The sequence below is a fragment of the Dromiciops gliroides genome, chromosome 2 (assembly GCF_019393635.1).
Source record: "Dromiciops gliroides isolate mDroGli1 chromosome 2, mDroGli1.pri, whole genome shotgun sequence".
NCBI lineage: Eukaryota > Metazoa > Chordata > Mammalia > Microbiotheria > Microbiotheriidae > Dromiciops > Dromiciops gliroides.
This window is the reverse complement of record NC_057862.1, coordinates 50327122-50348239: the sequence shown is the minus strand read 5'-3', so window position 1 is coordinate 50348239 and position 21118 is coordinate 50327122. Positions and strand designations below refer to the sequence as shown.

At 42.3% G+C, this 21118-nt stretch overlaps 1 protein-coding gene across 1 annotated transcript in view; it reads right to left on the bottom strand.

Annotated features, from left to right (window-relative positions):
- Positions 1 to 21118, bottom strand: part of SGPL1 (sphingosine-1-phosphate lyase 1) — a 77279-nt gene that overhangs the window by 17886 nt on the left and 38275 nt on the right. The window contains exons 4-7 of the mRNA XM_043985413.1: positions 16083 to 16150; positions 10559 to 10706; positions 7341 to 7420; positions 6732 to 6860 (exon numbers count right to left, since the gene is read on the bottom strand). Of these exons, the coding sequence (XP_043841348.1) occupies positions 6732 to 6860; positions 7341 to 7420; positions 10559 to 10706; positions 16083 to 16150 (425 nt within the window). The remainder of the gene's footprint in view (positions 1 to 6731; positions 6861 to 7340; positions 7421 to 10558; positions 10707 to 16082; positions 16151 to 21118) is intronic.

Genomic DNA, 21118 nt, shown 5'->3' with positions numbered 1-21118 from the left:
AGGAGCTGCTGTGCTGAGACAGGAGTGAAGCCCAACCCTACAGTCACGCTGACACAGATCCAGTCCCAGGAAGGCCTCACCAGAGAAAAAGACCCCCAGAGCCTCTGAATCAGCTGAAGCACCAGTGTTGTCTGGAACTAAGCTCACAGTCTGGTGAGTGGGCTGAGCCCTTGGCAGGGGGAGATTACAGGGGTCTCTGCTGGTGCTGAGGCAGAAGTTGGGTTTTTCACTCCTACTGGGAACCAGGAGGTAGGCTTGAGTAGCAGTGGCCCAGGTAGGGGAGGGGCATAGGCTCGCTGGAGTTGACAACCATAGCACACAAAACTGGTTGATTAGCAAGTTGATCTGGGGTCATCTACAGACCAGGGAACAGGCCAGGTAAGTAAAGAATCTGCTCCTCCTTAAATCATACCACCTGGGACCTCCTAAAGCTTGAGATAGTGCAGCCTGGAAACAGTGCCCCACTTTAAGGAGCTGAAAGGCAAGATGGGGGCAGCTAGGTGGTGCAGTGGATAAAGGACCAGCCCTGGATTCAGGAGGACCTGAGTTCAAATCTAGCTTCAGAGACTTGACACTTCCTAACTGTGTGACCCTGGGCAAGTCACTTGACCCTCATTGCCCCACAAAAAGAGAAAAGAAATAAAGAAAGGCAAGATGAACAGAGGAAAATGAGGACCATAGAAAATTTCTTTAGTGACAAGGAAGATTATGGTGCACCCTCAGAGGAAGATGTCAACATCAGGGCCCCTATATCTAAAGCTTCCAAGAAAAAGTATTTCTAAAGCTACTACTGCTCTGTTCTAGGCACCATGCTGCATCCTTGGAATACAAAGACAAAAAGGAAACTCCCTGCTCTCAAAAAACTCTCATCCCATCAGGGGAGAAGATGCATACATGAGTCCATACAGAATAAATACGAGGTAGTTGAAGGAAGAATCTAGAAAGGTTTCATGTAGCAAGCAGGACTTGAACTGAATCTTGAGGAGTCTCTATGAAGCAAAAGGGAGCGAGTGCCTTCCAAGCACTGGGCACAACCAGTGAAAAAGTACGGAGATAGGAGATGGAATACAGACTAAGGCTTGTTAAGCCACCATTAGAAAGCAGGAAAGTCAATAGAGGGGGAAAGAGAGACCCAGGACAGAGCCTCAGGCTCTGCTCAGGGTTCAGGGAAGGGATGTGGGGCATGAGCAGCAGAGGAGATTAAAAAGAAAGGCATGGGGGCAACTAGGTGGCGCAGTAGATAGAGCACTGGCCCTGGATTCAGGAGGACCTGAGTTCAAATCCAGCCTCAGACACTTAACACTTACTAGCTGTGTGAACCTGGGCAAGTCACTGAACCCCAATTGCCTCACCCCCCCCAAAAAAAAAAGATGAATGAGGAAGTGTAAAGAATAAAACAAATTTGGTATAATAGATGATGTGAAGGGTTTTTTTAAGGGTGCAAGAGACTTGGACATGTTCATAGGCATCAGGAAAGAAGCCGTTACACAAGAAATGGGCATCACAAAACCCAAGGGAACTCGTTTGGGTTTAATAGTATACACATTTTAAACAGTTAGGAAATAACTCCTAACCTGGGTGAGAACACTTTCAGTTGAATGGTGGGGTCAGTGCCGGAATACAAGGAGGTCAGAAGCAAGGAGGTGAGGAGGTGAAGGCAGCAAGTAGAGACCTTTCTAGGAGTGAGGCCAGGAAAGGCAGGAGCAGAAAAGGAGAAGAGTTCAAAGGAAAGACAGGTGAGATCCAATCCCATTTGTAGGTAACTCAGAAGAAGCCAATGGATAGGGAGAGACAGATGATGAGAAAGGAATGATTGACAAGACAATCTCCTAGAGAAAACAAAGAGAGGTACATCAAAGACACAAGTAGAGGAGTTAGCTGTGATGAGGAGAGGGGGCCCCCTTCTTTGCAGAATGGACAAAAGGAGGAAAGGAGAGGAGAAGCTCAAGAAGAAAGGCTCATCGAGTAGTTGGGGGAATATACTTGGAAATATGATGTTAAAACAAAGACAAAATAAAAAGATAAGATGCAGTGGTATTCTGAGGAGCAGGTAAGAGGAAATGAGGGCACTGATAACGAATGTTTTCAATTTTTCAGTGAAGTGAGAAGCAAGACCATCTGCTGAAAGCGAAACAAGTGGAAGTAACTGGAGAGACTCAATGAAAGACAAAGTTTGGAAGCACCAATGCAGAGAGCTTATGAGTGAATCAATCAGTGATTAATAAAGGGAATTCTGTGTAACAGTAAAAGCCCAGTTCAGACTAGAGAACGGGACTCCCTCCACCTCATTCCTCTCCCAGACTTTATCATCTGCTCTTTCCATCCACCAAAGAACTTCTCAGTCTCCTTTTCTCCCAGATCCTGTTATGGTCACCTCTTCATCCTCACTCCCTTTCTTCATGTTGATTATGAATTAAGCAGAAATTGACTACATAGTTTCACCTGAACATTCTGACCCTGCATACTCTGAATCAAGGATTATAACTTCCCAATTAGCCAATGCAGAATGAGTCCAGACCAGCTGACTGGCTCCCCTTCAAGTTGCTGATAATGGCATTTTCAAGAAGGCCCAACCTACAGAGGGCAAGCTGGTTTTATAAAAGATAGAAAAGGGTTGAAGGAGGAAATACACTTAGCTATTCATATTTTGTCCAACTCACTACACCAGTTTTCAAAATCAAGAATCATACATATAGAAACCTTCTCCAGTCTGGCTTTGTAAGAGATTGCACAGTTGAGTGTGCTGTAAGAGTAAGAATGACCTTGTATGCTCCCTCAAAATCAATCCTCCCAGTCAAAGGATATGAACAGGCAGTTTTCAGATGAAGAAATTAAAGCTATCTACAATCTTATGAAAAAAAATATTCTCAATCACTACTGATTAGAGAAATGCATATTAAAACTACTTTGAGGGGCAGCTAGGTGGTGCAGTGGATAGAGCACCGGCCCTGGAGTCAGGAGTACCTGAGTTCAAATCCAGCCTCAGACACTTAACATGTACTAGCTGTGTGACCCTGGGCAAGTCGCTTAACCCCAATTGCCTCACTTAAAAAAAAAAAACTACTCTGAGGTACTACCTCACACCTATCCAATTGGCTAATATGACAAAAAAGGAAAATGATGAATGTTGGAGATGTGGGAAAATTGGAACACTAATGCACTGTTGGTGGAGTTGTGAACTGATCCAACCACTCCAGGGAGCAATTTGGAACCATGCCCAGATGATTATAAAACCGTGCATACCCTTTGACCCAGCAATACCACTATATCCCAAAGGGATCATAAAAAATGGAAAAGGGCCCACATATACAAAAATATTTATAGCTGCACTTTTTGTGATGGCAAAGAATTGGAAATTGAGGGGATGCCCATCAATTGAGGGATGACTAAACAAGTTGTGGTATATGAATATAATGCGAAACTATGGTGCTGTAAGAAATGATAAGCTGATGAATTTCAGAAAAACCTGGAAAGGCTTATGAATTGATGCTGAGTGAAATGAGCAGAACCAAGAAAACAGTATCAACAACATTGTGTGATGATTAGCTGTGATATCGACTTAACTCTTCTCAGCAATACAATGTTACAAGACAATGCCAAAAGACTCATAGTGGAAAATACTCTCCAAATTCAGAAATAGAACTATGGAGCCTGAAAGCAAATTGAAGCGTACTACGTTCACTTCTGTTGTTGTTGTTTTGTTGTTGTTGTTTATTCTTTCTTGCGTCTTATTTTCCTTTTGTTCTTACAACATGCCTAATGTGGAAATATGTTTAACATGATTGTAATGTATAACCTATATCAGATTGCTTGCTGGCTTCAGGAGGGGGGAGGGAAGAGAGGTGGGAGAAAAATTTGGAACTAAAAAAAAAAATATATATATATATATATATATATATCTTTACATATAATTGGAAAAAAAATTTTAATTAAATTAAATTTTTTTAATCCTCCCACTTCTATCTATCACAGTTACAAACCAGCACAAAATGTAGAAACAAATGCACAATTCCAGCTAACATCTATTCATTCCACTTTGAAGTGTTATGAGGGAAAAGAACCCCACCTACAAAAACTGCCTGGCACATCTACAAGGTATGCTAATGTTATTTTCTCCTGGTTACCAGAAAAAAAAAACCCACTGGAACCAATTGTCTCAAATATAAAATCCGTCTGTGTCCTCTGTTCTCTGGATGACACAACTACAAAAGTCTAAAGAGTCTGTCTTGTTTTGCTACCTAATCTGAAACATCTTTTCTTCTTGACTGATTCCTAACAGCAGGGTTTGTCCACGGCTGGCAGGCACCAAATACTGGCAAGGGAATTCAAAACAACAAGTATGTTCAGAAATTCCTGCAACCGGGTACAACTAGTTCTTAAGCTCACCAAACAGAAACTGCATACCTGCCAGCATTAGGCTACCCCAGCTTTACAAGCTAGGCTCATATGCACATCAACGAGTCCCTACAAGCTTCCTTGGTCAGGTTTACAGGCCCTGGACTCCTATCAGAGAAATCTAACAATCCACACACTGAAATACCAGCAATGATCACTGGCCCCAGACACAACACTACCTGAAGTACTAGTTCATTTCTTTCCGTTGTTACACAGAAGAAGTTCAAAACATAAGTAGCAGCATTTATGAAAAATGGGAAATGAAAGAAAATACATTAAAGTCACTGGCAACCATTTCCTAAAATCAAAGAATTGGAGATTGGAGAAGTATTTAAAAAATTAAATTGATTTGACCACAACCAGGAAGCCAAGAATCTAGAAACTACCTCATCTAGCAACTACTACTCCCTGGCCCAGCAGAGACAGATCAACTAAGGGTAACACTAATTTAGAATATGAAATCGTTTGTAAAATCATCTGAAGGAGGAAGATGATGAGAAATTATCCATACTAATAAGAAGAAACAGTAGAGGGGAAAATAAGTTTATTATGAAAGCATAGCAAGAAATTCAATGATCTTGAGAGTAGTTAAGGATGAATTAAGGACAGGAAATAAATGACAAATGAAAAATATCTGGAAAATTTCTGTAAAAAGTTATTTTTTCCAACAACGAGAATGAAGCCACCATATTGTACTATATTATTGTATGAGGAAGTAGAAACTTCACTCAAGACAGGAAGGACAGTGGGACCAGACCAAAGTACCCAAGAGAGGTTCGTGCTAGAGGGCACTGAAGAATCAGTTCTCAAAATATATGAGTTGGGGGAAAGATGATCAAACTCTTGGGAAAAAATCAAGGACATTAATACTACTGAAAACACATCCAAAACTACGAACCTACTTACTCCTCACTACAAAATCCTCATGAAAGTGATCTTCACATGTGGAGACAACTAACAAAAGAAGTCTAAGAAAGAAACAGGCAGGCTTTCACAAGCACCATTCTACAAGTGGGCCTCACCTTCATATGACACAGTTCACTGAGAAGTTCAAATGAGACAAGACTTCACTATGTTTGTTCAACGATACGAACAGGTTGGAGTTGATAGGGCAAGATGCCTTATAGGCTCTCCTCCAAGTTGCTCTCTATGGATAGGATAAAATTATATAAGATTCCTTAAAAGCTGGATGAATGAAAAAGCACAAATTAGGTGCTGACTCTGTACCAAGGTCTGTGGATACAAATACAGAAGCAAAGACCATCCCTGCCTTCAATGAGCTCACATTCTAATGAGGGGGATTGGTGGCCAAGAAAGGATTCTTTGGTCCAGAAAGTTGCAAGATGGTGAAATGAAATAAAATATGGAATGCCCAAACTTTGACTAACCTACAGAGGCAGCTTGGTAACACAGGAGATAGGTGACAAGAAGACCTGAGTTCAAATGCAGACTCAGATACTTACTAGCTGTATGACCCTGGGAGAGTCGCTTAACCTCTGTTTGCCTCAGTTTCTTCAGCTATAAAATGGGAACAATAATGGCACCTATTTCCCAGGGTTGTTGAGAATCAAATGAGATATTTGTAAAATGAATAGTGCAGCACCTAACACATAGTAAGGACTGAGTAAGTGCTTGTTTCCTTCCTTCCTCCATTACTAAGTCTGAATACAGAATATCCATAAAGTAGACAATATTCTTGTTCATGTTCCTAAAGTCAAATCTTCTGAAACTGTGCCTATACTGACCTTCATTACCGACAACCCAGCCCAGAGGCATACCTCTGACTGTTCTATGAACAGATGTTTCAGTAGCACATCGCTCAGTTTCTGTAGTAGGGTAAAAGTAGAGAGGCAGTGGCTGCCTAGCCAAACCAAATTTCAAAAGTTAACATTCAGCATGGCCTCTGTAAGGCTCACTGATCCTTTTCCCAACCAGGGTTGTGAACTGGGCCGGCTGGAAGAGGCACAGCCTATACTGAGCATTAGCTCTTGCCTACTCCCAAATGACAGCTTCTGCTGGTAAGAAATAGCATAAGAAGAGCCAAGAGTTCAAGGCTTCCAAAGAGCCCTTATGAGGTAGGCAGTGAAATATCATTCCCCACACCTGAAAGGATCCACAGTGAGTGACCAACACAGGAATCCATGCCCAGTATCCCAATCCCAAGAGTAGCACACTCTCCACAACCTCAGAAACATTGCAACCAAACAATCCCCGTCTTGGGGTGAAGGACACTCCCCCTTCCACTGCCCTAAAACCTAAGGAATTCCTCTATGCAATCCTAAAAGGAAATTCCAGGCCAAGAAATGGGAGACAAGTCAAGAGGGGCAGTTACTTACAGAACCACAAGACTCTGGTCCACCATTAAAGAGAGTGCAAACTATCCTCACAATCTCCGCCTCCATCTTCCGAGTCCCTGGAAAGACATCTGGGTGTAACGGATTGCTCCATGCAAAATCTCCATAAACCTGCAAAGAAATGTAACTCAGTGCATAAAGCAAAAGAGGACCATTTGAGGAAGGACACTGACCCGTGTCAAGGCATGACCAAGCAGGCCCAACCGTCCATCTGGTTACTCAAGAGGCCCCAAAGGTCATGCACAAAGGAGGAAGAGGGGTATTCATTCTGAATCACATTTTCCAACTTGTGCACAACAGAATCTGGGCTGTCACACCTTTTCAATCTTCTTCAAACCTCTCACTTTCAAGTTCAAGTTAACACAAAACATGCCCCCTACTCCCTAATATCCATCACAGAATTAACCCTCTCTTCCTTCCTAAGCCACTAATCTCTAAACTAATCATTACCAACTCTGACAAATAATTCCCAGGATTTAGAAGTTCAGCGTTGACTATTTCCAAAATTCTTCTGTCTTTGAAATGGAATATGCAGCACATAATCTCTGGATCTCTGGTGTCAACGTTTCCCCTAAAGTAGACGTCATTTACCTTCACGAGAAGTTCCGTGAGTTTCTCATCACCACTGTACACTGTCCCTGAGACTTTCCCATCTTCCCAATGTGAATTTCCTGAAAAAATAACCCCCAGACACAAGTCAGTCATTGGGTGCCTCATCAAGCACTGATGCAATACATAAGGAAGAGGGTTGATTTCCCATAAAAGCAAAAACAGAACAAAAAAGCACCCTATTCAGCCTATGTAAGAGCCAAATTTAGTATGGGAAGAGTTCATTGGATGGCTCGCCTTAATATTGGGTAATAAAAGAAACAGCCTCTTCCTTACACCCAGTACAAGGAAAGAACAGCCATGAACTGAATGGCAGGTCCACATTGAATTAAAAGGTAAAATATTTCAACAGAAATCTATCAACCAATCAGTGCTAAGCACATACTAAGTGCCAGGTCATGTGCTAAGCACCGGAGATAGAAAGCAAAAAGTCAAACAGTCCCTGCATTCAGGGAGCTTACAATCTAAAGGAGGAGACATGCACACACAAGTGCATACAAAATAGACACCAAATGGATACAGGGTAGTTTGAGCTGAGGGAGAGGAAGAAAGATTTCATAAAGAGAGTGGAGTTTGAGCTGAGCCTTAGGCAGAACGAGGTAGGCCAGAGGTAGATGTGAGGAGGGAGTGTATTTGGGGCACTGGGGGCAGTTAGTGCAAAGGCCCTGACATGGGTGATGGAGCATCATGTCTGTGAAATGCAGGCAGACCAGGAGGGCTGGATCCCAGAGGGGGAAGGGGACACAACTGCGAGGAGGGGCCATGTTGTGAAGAGTTGTGAGTGTCAAACAGAAGTGTTTCTTTTTTATTCTCAAGGCAATAGGGAGCCCTGGATTCTGTTAGGGGAGGTGGGTGGGAGGTGACACAATCATCCTTGGCCTTTAGGAAAGTCTCTTTGACAGCTGCAGGCAGGGGGAGTGCGGTTAATCAGGGAGGACGACCTTCATCAGGATGGCGGCTGTGGGAATGATGTATCCTGGAGATGCCATGGAAACAGATGACAAGATGTGGCATCTCAGCAGATATGGGAGGTGGGTAAAAGCAGGGTCAAGGGTGACCGTGAGATTGTGGACCTGGGTGAGTGGAAGGATGGTGGTACCCTCAGGAGTAATGGGAAACTTAGGAAGAGGGGCGAGTTTGGTGGAATGATAATGGGCTCTGTTTTGGACTTTCCAAGTCTGCAACACCTCTGGGACATCCAGTTGGAGGCATCTACTAGGCAGTTAGATGGGATAACAGACCCACAGGGGCTGAAGAGGTCACCAAGAGTAAAAGAAAAAGAGCAGAGCTCTGAGCATACCCAGAATTAGTGGGCATGGCAGAAAAGTAGGCAAGAGAAAGAAGTGTCTGGGAGAACCAGAAGAGCAAGTAGCCAGGAGAAGTTGGTCAGCAGTTTCAAATGCAACCGAACATTCAAGGAAGAGTAAGGGCTGAGATGAGGCCATTCGATTTGGCAATGGGGCAATCGATGGTAGCTCTGGAGAGAGCAGGGTTGGTTGGTTGGTTGGTTGGTTGGTTGTTTATAATTGGATCTCCCTCATGACCAAGCTAGAAGGGCAGGGGCTACATATCTGGGCCAGTCCTAGGCACTAACCCTTCTCCCTCACATGCAGCAAACCGGAAAATGAAAAAAAAAAAAGATGCCAATAGTGGGTCCTGGAGGGGATGCACTCAACAATCATTCTGGAAAGTGAGGTGCAAGTCTGTTTAAACATGTGATGGGGTGTTACTGCACTGTAAGAAAGCGTGAACGGGATGGCCATCAAGAAGCATGGACGGGACCATGCACAGGGAAGTCAGCAGGATAAGATGGTGGTGGACACAACAACTAAAGCAATACAACTAGAAAGGACAAAAAGAAGTATTAAAAGCTACATCATGGTGACCCAGCTTGGCCCGGATGAGACAGAAGAATATGCCACCTCCCTCCGGCTGAGGTGGAGTGCTGCAGTTTAGAACAGTGCACTGACTAGCCGACTCAGCTGACAGGTCGGGTTGAACGGCCTTCTCCCCCTCCCCCTTTTGTTTGTTCTTGTTTCTAATATGGGATGCTCCTTGGGTAGGGCAGGGAGCAGGGAGAGATTTGAAAGTGAAGGGGATATAAAAATGTAAAAACAATAGATAGATGAATAACAATTTTTTTTTTTGCAGAGCAATGAGGGTTAAGTGACTTGCCCAGGGTCACACAGCTAATATGTATCAAGTATCTGAGGCCAGATTTGAACTCAGGTCCTCCTAAATCCAAGATCAGTACTTTAATCCACTGGTCCACCTAGCTGCCCCTGATGAATAACAATTTTTAAAGGAAAAAGAAAAGGATACAGATCCACCTAGACATCAGATCTGCCATCCCAATAAACAAGACCCGTTTGCAGCTAATGTCTTTGTGGAGACTGCCTGGGCAGACAGATGGAAGGACCTTTGCTTCTTCTCATAATCACTGCCAAATAGCAGTGGGAGAGCTCTCTTCCTCCTACAGTACACTGCTTTTGTGCTATGCCAATCTTTATACGAGGGTTCGGTAATATTCCGAGTGAGGTGGTTCAGGTTCTGACCCCCATTCTTCTGACCTGCTTAAGGTCTGCAGGGTGGGGAGGAGGGGAGCAGGGAGTATGAATGCACTGGCCCTTGTAAGGGGTGATGCGGCACCAAGCAGTAACTCGAGAAAGCAAGTCCCATGCCACTGAAAATCCTTCTTATTTCTTGGGCCATTACACCCTGCTTTATAAGCATGTGGAGGCTGGCATGTGCCTAATTTTATACTCTGTGATGTGTACTAGCAAATCTTCTCAAGATAGATCCATTTAAAATTTTTATATTAATTTTTTAAACTTGTAATTTACACATGCCCACATGAATGTTAATGACCCATAAGATCTTAAGTTCTGACTGTTTGTCGTTGGAGTCCAAATTTAGATGGGGGAAGATGCAACTTGGAAATGTTTCACCCAGGCTTTGAGAAAAAGGAAACTCAGATTGTATTTTATGATTGGTTTCTAATACGTATCATTAGATTATCTATTAGTTTCTACTGTCTCTTAGCTTACATGATCCAGTAGTTTATATTCCAAAGTACCTATTAGTTTATTACAAATGGCTCTTGATAACACAGGCTCAGCTCTGTGGGTCTCTTTGATCTGTGACCACTGGCAGCTCTCATTTAGAGGAAGTGGGTATTAGGCATACGCACAGACTCCTACCCAGGGAGCTGTAGTCCTTGAGCCTCTCCAGAAGGTCAGATGTGCTTAAACCTTCAGCGGGTAGGTTTTTCACATACTCTTGGTCCACTTTCAGAAATGACAGGTGCTTGACAATGTCTTCCCTGGTCTTGTTAAATTTCTCCCGGATCTGCCAAGAAGGAAAAGACACACAATCAACTAATTGTTGATTGAATAGAAAAAAGAGAGTTTAGTGTCAGCATCAAAACACTTAGCCTGGGGCCGGGCCCATGTTTTCACAAAAGAAAGGGAAGTGGCCAAGCTGTCAGACTCTGCTTCCGGCATGTACAACAACCATTCAGAAGTCTGAAAAAGCAACTTTCTGGCGCCAGAGAGATTTAAGGACAAAGGTGCTCTCATACACTCACATCAGCACTGGTGAGTTTAGCTTATCTGCTGAGGTCAGCACTTCTTGAGGGGTAACAATTTCACCACAGCCTTGCAGAAGGATCAGTGACAGAATTACAAAGAACATCCAGGAAATGGGTTTAAATTGTCATGAGGTCTCAACTTAAGCAACAGTTTTCCTCCTATGACAGCAGTGGAAGTCTTTAGCAAGAGCATCAAAGTGATTGGGGAGTTTTTGCTTTGTTCTGTGAGAGCGAATGCTTCGCCTCCATTGAGGGGCTGGGTTTGAAGGCTCCTTCCCCACAGAGAAAACCTGCCCTGCGGTCTGTAGCAAATCTGAGCTGAGTCACCACAACTGTGCGACAACCCTCTATTTCCACCAAGCATCCTTTGCAAACGCTGGCTACGAGCCTAGTTCTACTACCATGTGAGGAGGCACTACTCAGTCCCCACTTCAAACAATAAGAACCGAGGCTTGCAGAAGTAAGGCCCCCAGACGTTAAGGGCTGTGGTTCCAATCAGAAGCCCAGCACATGTTGAACATATGGAATATCTGACTATGTATAATCAGCTGCCACCTTGAGAAGTGATAAAGGAATTGGTGATGATGGTGAATTCTGTCAGACCCCAAGCACTCCAATCGTCAGGCATTTACTAACCCAGAAAGCAGGCCTGACTTCTTTTCTTAGGCACCTTGGGATCACTTACAAATCAACAGGGTCTTCAATAAACAAGGTCATTGACTCCAAACCCTTCGTTTTGGGGATCACACCCTCAGAAGATCGAAGATGCCAAGAGGTATGTCTAAGGTCATGCTAGTAAGTAAAGAGCAGAGCCAGAATTTGAACCCAGGGCCCAATCCAGTGCTCTTTTCATTATCACCACACTGCTTCTGCCTCTCTAGTGTTTGCAAGAAAGCATGTCAATACCAACCTGCATCAGCCCAGGATCACTTAGAGGGGGAATCCCAGTCAAATGGTACTTTCCTATCATATGACTAACAAACTCTCACAACTCCTTTTCCTAACCCTTGATTCAGAATGGGCAGCTGCCTACAAGTTCCGTTAGCCTGCTGCCTCTACCCACCCTCTCATTCCCACTCCACCCAGTCATAAGCACCAATTCCCTTCTGATATCATGCCCTTGGCAAGTCCCATTCTCATATTACTAACGTTCTCTTCATCTTAAATCCGCCCTCGGATACCCAAGGATGTTGAGTCAGAAGAGACTGTAGAAACCAGATCCCTTTCTCTTCTCTCCCTCCCTCCTTCTTCCTTCAACCATAACTTCTTCCTATTCACTGAGGGTGAAAAATCCATTTTGCTTGTTCCTTCTCCCCAGTCCTGTACTGTACCCGTGTGATGGGATAAAAGCATTTGGAGGTAAAAGGGTCCTCAGAAATCATCTAGTCCAATCCCTTCATTTTACACACATCAAACTGAGGCCCAATCAATCAGCAAGATTAATCAAGTATCTCTGCACTCGGCACTAAGAATACAAAGACAAATGCCCCAAGAAGCTCACCCTCTATCAAGGAAGGCAAAAAGGGTATGTAGGAGCACACACAAAAGGAAAGGAAATCGGGGGTAGCCAGGTGGCGCAGCGGATAAAGCACCAGCCCCGCATTCAGGAGGACCTGAGTTCAAATCTGGTCTCAGACATTTGACACTTACTAGCTGTGTGACTCTGGGCAAGTCACTTAACCCTCATTACCCCACAAAAAAAAAAAAAGGAAAGGGAATCTTATTGGGGGAAAGGCAGTAGCAGCTGGGGACAATCGAAAAAGGCTTCTCCCAAGAGGTTGCACTTGAGCTGCCTGGGCTTCTAAGAGACAAAGATGAGGAAGAAGCAAATTTCTGGCACGGGGGACAGCCTGTGCAAGAACCTGCAGGCAGAAGCAAAGGGGGCATGAAGAGAAATGAGGTTTAAGTCTGGAAAGACAGAGTGGAACCAAGTGGCAAAGGGACTGAAATGCCAAGCGGAGCAGTTTAGGGAGGTTTTGTAAGCAGGGGAGTGGCATTTTGGAAGCTGCGTGGTGAATAGAATAGAGAGAGGAGAGACCTAAGCAAGGATGTCCACTAGGGAACAAGAACAATATAGCCCAGCAAGAGGCGAAGAGGCTCTGAAGTAGGATGGTGGCCAGCTGAGTGCAGGGAAGATGAGAGAGGCTAAGGAGAGAGATTAAATGACTTGGCTAAAGTCACAAGGTGGGCAAGCTGGCCAAGGCAGCCTGCCCAAATCTTCAGAAAACCCAAGTGGCTCCTACCAGTCTAAAACACCTCTGTCAGAGTCCAAGGCAGGCACTCAACCCGGTTGGCTTGCCTGAGGCTCCACCCCAGAATCCACGAGCTCCCATCTATCACTGCTGTGGGATCTCAGGCAGATCATGATCCTCTCTGGGCCACCATCCTATGAACTCCTTGGCTCCACTAGGGTCTTCCCAAAGGCAACTGGCGATTCTCTAATTAGAATCCTAGAAGGTTAGAGCTAAAAGTAGCCACAGAATTGACTGATCTAGTCAGTCTAGGGGAGAAAGGAGTTAAAAAGTAAGCGAGCCACTGGGTACCTCAAAGTCAAGAAGTGATCTCTCCCTGTGGAAGAAAGGGAAGGCTGCAAACAGAGAAGACAAGCTTTTTTCCCTAGGATGGATCCTGTTTATCTTTATCTGTAAAAAAGAAATGCCATACAAAGGTACAAAGGTCGGCATCTCCACGTTACTGGCCATGGACCAGAGAGCAAAGAGCAGAGTTCCTTATCTTCTTGATTATCTAAGCCAAGCAAGCAGCCTGCTGTAGTGCAGAAAAATACCTTTAGGCCCAGACTGGATCCAAGAAGCTCTCCATGCACTGGTCATGCCCCTTTCTTAGAGCCCTCTGTATCTGGAACCTTCTTTACATGGAACCTCACCAAGCTACAAACTGCCAGGTTCTTGGCCAATTTGAGCCTCTCTGCTGGGACTCCAGGAATGGAAAAGCATCCTGATCCTTCTGACTGGAACCCTGCCCACACCCAACCAAATTACTCAGAACCCATGAAACTAAATGAGAGGCAGGCAGGTGGGAGGCAGGGAGGCAGGGAGGCAGGGAGGGAGGCAGGGAGGGAAGGAAGGAAGGAAGGAAGGAAGGAAGGAAGGAAGGAAGGAAGGAAGGAAGGAAGGAAGGAAGGAAGGAAGGAAGGAAGGAAGGAAGGAAGGAAGGAAGGAAGGAAGGAAGGAAGGAAGGAAGGAAGGAAGGAAGGAAGGAAGGAAGGAAGGAAGGAAGGAAGGAAGGAAGGAAGGAAGGAAGGAAGGAAGGAAGGAAGGAAGGAAGGAGGAAAGGAAGGAGGAAAGGAAGAAGGAAAGGAAGGAGGAAAGGAAGGAGGAAAGGAAGGAGGGGACAAACCTGCTTCACCTACTGGACTAGCTAAACCACAGGAGCTCTGAACAATACCCAACTCCACCCCCAGGTCTCCCGTCTCCCCTCGTTCTTTCCAGTGGAAATCTCAGCTCCAGGCTGAGGAATAGGAAGAGAAGAGAGGGAGGCAGGGAGGAAATCTCTGCAGGAAAACCAGGAACAGAGGGAAAGGGGCAGAACACGAAGGCTTTTGTGGTTGTTCAGTTGTGTCTGGTTCTTCCTCAACCCCATCTGGGGTTTTCTTGCCATTTCCTTCTCCAGCTCAATTTACAGATGAGGAAACTGAGGCAAACATGGTTTAAGTGACCTGCCCACAGTCACACAGCTAGTCAGTGTCTGAGGCCAGACTTGAACTCAGGAAGATGAGTCTTCCTGACTCCAGGCCTGGCACTCTATTCACTATGGCACCACCTAGCTGCCCCAAGATAGTTCTGAGGCTTCTATAAAGGAAGGCTTTGGGATAAGAAACTATGATGGCATCAACAAAAACTTAAAAAAAAAAAAAGGTAGAAGCATTTCTAGAAATAAAAGCAAGGGACAGCTAGGTGGCACAGTGGATAGAGCACTGGCCCTGGATTCTGGAGGACCTGAGTTCAAATCCAGCCTCAGACACTTAATACTAGCTGTGTGACCCTGGGCAAGTCACTTAACCCCAATTGCCCAGCAAAAAAAGAAAGAAAGAAAGAAAGAAAGAAGGAAGGAAGGAAGGAAGGAAGGAAGGAAGGAAGGAAGGAAGGAAGGAAGGAAGGAAGGAAGGAAGGAAGGAAGGAAGGAAGGAAGGAAGGAAGGAAGGAAGGAAGGAAGAAAGAAAGAAAGAAAGAAAGAAAGAAAGAAAGAAAGAAAGAAAGAAAGAAAGAAAGAAAGAAAGAAAGAAAGAAAGAAAGAAAGAAAAGCAGATTTGAACTAATGATCTGCTTACCAGACACAGAAATATAAGGCTAAACAAACACAGCCACCAAGAACAATTCTAAAAGTACTCAAGGAGCTTTCTCCTACAAAATGACCAATATGGAAGGAAATGTGTTACATGATTGCACATGTATAACCTATATCAGATTGCTTACTGTCTCAGGGAGAGGGGAGGGAAGGGATGGAAGGATAGAATTTAGATCTCAAAACTTAAAAAGAAACAAATATTAAAAATTACTTTATATACAATTAAGAAAAAATAGATATCATTAAAGCTCACATCTTCCCTAATACTTTGGGAGCTTCTAAGTAATGGGTTGCTTATGTTTCAAAGAAAGAGAAAACTCATTCTGGCTTTATAGTGTCTAAGGTCTTCTAACACATTAAGATCAACAATGGAGGGGGGTATAAAACCCTCAACAAGTTTACAAGCATATCATTAACTGCATTTTGGATCACTTTACACGAGACTGATATTTTCAATTTGCACTAAATCAAATTCTGCATTATTCAAACTCCCATTAAATAAGACTAACTATGAACAACCACCATGATGTAAATGAAGAAAATCAACCACAAAAAAAGTCAAAAGTTAGTGTTTTGAAATGATAAAAAATAAGCACAGCTGGAAGAAAGAGAAGACGCCCTCACCCCACTCCTTTCTAGAAGTGAGGCTCACAAGCATTGCACCATGCACATATCTTTAGACTGTCTTTAATTCACTGATCTGTTATGCTGATTTTTTTACCTTTTTTTTCTTTAGATGGGAAAGCTCCCTCGGGAAAATTATGGTGATTTTTTTAAAAAGACAATAAAAACTTATTTTTTATAAAAGGACATAGAAAGATTCTCCTTACCTTAGTACCAATAATAGGGACTCTTCTGATGACTCTAAAAAACTTCTTTTTGGCCCTTGAAAATAAGCCTGAAAGAAGCACAAAGACAAGCCGTTACTCAGCAGCTTCCGAGCCTCCTCCATTCAGGTATCCAACTCATAGCAGCACAAAACTCCGAGGCAGACAGAACCAGATTAAAATAGGGTTTGTAGGGGCAGCTAGGTGGTACAGTGGATAAAGCACCGGCCCTGGATTCAGGAGGACCTGAGTTCAAATCCAGCCTCAGACACTTGACACTTACTAGCTGTGTGACCCTGGATAAGTCACTTAACCCTCAATCCACCCCCCCCCATGGGGTTGGGAAATCTTTAACAACCCTTTAAAAATACAACATAGATAACGTGAATTTGTGGCTTTCTAAATCCATAACCCACCCACAGTTTGCTTCTTGTGGATTCCCTTGCCCTCCAGCCCTACTACCAGAGTTTTACTTCCCAGTATCTCCAAACATCCACCCATTCTCCACTTACTCCAACAAGAAACATCCAATACATGATGTCTTTTGACAGAATTTATCCTCCTGTACTTTTTCGGTGATAGTTTGGCAGTGGTTTCTGAGTACTCCTTAATAATCAAAGGAGCCTGCCAAATCCCATGGAGGACATTACAGAAAATATGTCTCTCTGCTTTCTCACATCAGTGTCCTCCAGATCATCAAGTGCAATGGGTTTTTTCAGTCATATACCACAACTTGTTTAGCCACTCCCCAATGGATAGACATCCCCTTGATCGCCAATTCTTTGCTACCACAGAAAGAGCTGCCATAATTATTTTTGTATAAATAGTCCCTAGCATTAGCAGGGCTGGGTCAGTGAATATGGGCATAATTCTGAATTGTTCTCCAGAATGGAGAGTCTAATTTACAACTCCACCAACTATGTATTAGTGTCCCAAGTTTTCCACTTCTCCAGTGCTTGTCCTCCTCCTTTTCTGTCACATTAGCCAATCTGACAGGCATGAGGCAGTACCTGAGAGCTGTTCTAATTTGCATTTTCCAATCAATAATGATTTAGAACATTTTTTTATGTGACCATTGATAGCCTTAATTTCCTCTTCTGAAAACTTCCTGTTTATATCCTGTTTTATTCCTATTTTATCAACCAGGAATGGCTCTTATTTTTACAAATTTGACTCAGTTCCCTATATATTTGAGAAATAAGGCCTTTATCAGAGAAATTCATTGCAAAATTTTTCCCAAGTTTCCTGTTTTCCTTCTAATTTTGGCTGCATTAGTTTTGTCTGTACAAAAGCTTTCTAATTTCATGTAATCAAAAGCAGTCATTTTACTTCCCATGATCCTCACCATCTTCTGTTTGGTCATAAGCTCTTCCCTTAACCATAGATCTAACAGGTACATTTTCCATGTTCCCCTAATATACCTATTATATCACCTTTTATCTCTAAACTATGTACCCATTTTGATCTTATTTGGCATACAGCGTGAGATATTGGGCTATGCTTATTTTCTGCCAAACAGCTTTCTAGCTTTCCCATCAATTTTTGTCTAATGATAAGTTCTTACCCTAAAAAACTTACATCTTTGGGTTCATCAAATACTACATTAATATGATCATTTGCTATAGTTTATGATGTGCCTAATCTATTCCAATGAACCACCACTCTATTTTGTAGCCAGTTCCAGATTGCTTGGAGGGGAGGGGAGGGAGGGGATGGGCATTACCTCAATTTCCAATTCTTTGCCACCACAAAGAGAGCTGCTATAAATATTTTTGTCCATGTGGGTCCTTTTGCCTTTTTTATGATCTCTTTGGGAAAAAGACTTAATGGTGGTTTTGCTGGGTCAAAGGGTATGTACAACTTTATAGCCCTTTGGGCAAAGTTCCAAATTGCTCTCCAGAATGGTTGGATCAGTTCACAGCTCCACCAACAATACATTAGTGTTCCAATTTTTCCACTGCTTCTCCAACATGTATTATTTTCCTTTTTTGTCATATTAGCCAATCTGATAGGTGTCAGGTGGTACCTCAGAGTTGTTTTAATTTGCATTTCTCTAATAGTGATTTAGAGCTTTTTTCATATGGCAATAGATAGTTTTGATTTCTTCATCAGAAAACTGCCTGTTTATATCCTTTGACCATTTCTCAATTGGGGAATGACTTGGATTCTTATAAATTTGATTTAGTTCCCGATATATTTTAGAAATGAGGCCTTTATCAGAAATACTGACTGTAAAAATTGTTTCCCAGCTTTCTGCCTCCCGTCTAATTTTGGATGTATTGCTTCTGCTTGTACAAAAAAATTTTAATTTAATGTAATCAAAATCATCCATTTTGCATTTCATAATATTCTCTATCTTTTGTTTGGTCATAAACTGTTCTCCTTTCCATAAATCTGAGAGGTAAACTATTCCTTCCTCTCCTAATTTACCTATGGAATCACCTTTTATGTCTAAATCATGTCCCCATTTTGACCTTATTTTAGTATAAGGTGTAAGATGTTGGTCTATGCCTAGTTTCTGCCATACTATCTTCCAGTTTTCCCAGCAGTTTTTGTCAAATACTGAGTTCCTATCCCAGGAGCTGGAGTCTTTGGGGTTTATCACACAGTACATTACTAAAAGCATTTACTACTTTGTCTCCTGTGACTAACCTATTTCATTGATCCCCCACTCTATTTCTTTTTTTGTTTGTTTGGTTTGGTTTGGTTTTTGTTTGGTTGGGTTTTTTTTTGGGGGGGGGGGGTGTTGCAGGGCAATGGGGATTAAGTGACTTGCCCAGGGTCACAGAGCTAGTAAGTGTCTAAGGTTGGATTTGAACTCAAGTACTCCTGAATCCAGGGCCGGTGCTTTATCCATTGTGCCACCTAGGTGCCCCCCACCACTCTATTTCTTAGCCAGTACCAAATAGTTTTGATGACTGCTGCTTTATTGTAAAGCTTCAGATTTGGTACAGCTAGCCTACCTTCCTGCACATTTTTTTTTCAATAGTTCCCTTGAGGAGCAGCTAGATGGCGCAGTGGATAGAGCACCGGCCCTGGATTCAGGAGTACCCGAGTTCAAATCTAGCCTCAGACACTTAACACTTACTAGCTGTGTGACCCTGGGCAAGTCACTTAACCCCAATTGCCCCACAAAAAAAAATAGTTCCCTTGATATTCTTGACCTTTTGTTCTTCCAGATGAATTTTGTTATTATTTTTTCTAGCTCTATAAAATAACTTTTAGGTAGTCTGATTGGTATGGCACTGAATAAGTAAATTAATTTAGGTAGAATTGTCATTTTTATTATATTAGCTTGGCCTATCCATGAGCAATTGATATTTTTCCAATTATTTATATCTGATTTGATTTGTGTGAAAAGTGTTTTATAATTGTGTTCATAGAGTTCCTGGGTTTGTCTTGGCAAGTAGACAGACTCCCAAGTATTTTATATTTTCTACCTTTACTTTAAATGGAATTTCTCTTTCTATCTCTTGGGGCTGGACTTTGTTGGTCATGTATAGAAATGCTGGTGATTTATGTGGATTTATTTTATATCCTGCAATTCTGCTAAAGTTAATTGTTTCAAGTAGTTTTTTAGTTGATTCTCTAGGATTCTCTAAGTATGCCATCATCATCTGCAAAGAGTAATGGTTTTGTTTCCTCCTTGCCTATTCTAATTCCTTTTTCTTCTCTGATTGCTAAAGCTAACATTCCTAGTACAATGTTAAATAATAGAGGTGATAATGGGCATCCCTGTTTCACCCCTGATCTTACTGGGAAGGCCTCTGACTTATCCCCATTACATGTAATGTTTGCTGATGGTTTTAGATACTGCTTATTATTTTAAGGAAAGCTCCACCTATTCCTATGCTCTCTAGTGTTTTTATTAGTAAAGAGTGCTGTATTTTATACAACTAAGTTTTTAGTTGATTCTCTAGGATGAGTATGACATCATATTATCTGTAAGAAGTGATAGTTTAGTTTCCTCAGGACCCATTTCCATTTCTTCAATTTCTTTTTCTTGCCTTATTGCTATGGCTAACATGTCTACATCCAAAAACAGTGGTGATATGGACATCCTTGCTTCATCCCTGATCCCAGTGGAAAGACCTCAAGTCTATCCCAGCTACAGACAATGCTTGCTCTTGACTTTAGATAGATTTTATTGTTATTCAGTTGATTCAGTAATGTCTCCAACTCTTTATGATCCCCGTTTGGGGTTTTCTTGGCAGAAATATTGGAGTGGTTTGCCATTTTCTTCTCCAGCTCATTTTACAGATGAGGAAACTGAGACAAACAGGGTTAAGTGACTTTCCTAGGGTCTCACAGTCATTAAATGTCTGAGGCCAGATATGAATTCAGGTTTTCCTGATTCCAGGCCTGGCATTCTACCCAATGCACCACCTAGCTACCCAAATAGATACTACCATTTTTTTAAAGGCTCTATTTATTCCAATGGTTTCTGATGTTTTCAAGAGGAATGGGAGTTGTATTTTGTCAAAGGCTTTTTCTGCATCTATTCATAAAATCATGTTGTTTTTGTTATTGATATGATCGGTTATGTTGATAGTTTTTCTAATACTGAGCCAGCCTTGCATTCCTGATATAAACCCCACCTGGTCATAATGTGTGATCTTTGTGACATATTGCTATAATCTCCTTGCTAATATCTTATCTAAAATTTTTGCACTGATATTCATTAAGGAAACTGGTCTATAATTTTCTGTTTTTGCTCTCCCTGATATAGGCATCAAAACCATATTTGTGTCATAAAAAAATTTGGTAGGATTCCTTCTTTACCAATTTTTTTTCAGTTGGTTTATATAGTATTGGGATTAACTGTTCCTTAAATGTCTAGTAGAATTTATTTATGAATCTATCTGGTCCTGAAGATTTTTACCTAGGGAGCTCACTTATGGCTTGTTCAACTTCTTTTTCTAAGATAAAGTGATTGAAGCATTCTATTTCCTTTTCTATCAATCTGGGCAATTTATATTTTTTGTAAATATTCATCCATTTCACTTAGATTACCAGTTTGTTTCACAACATAACTAACA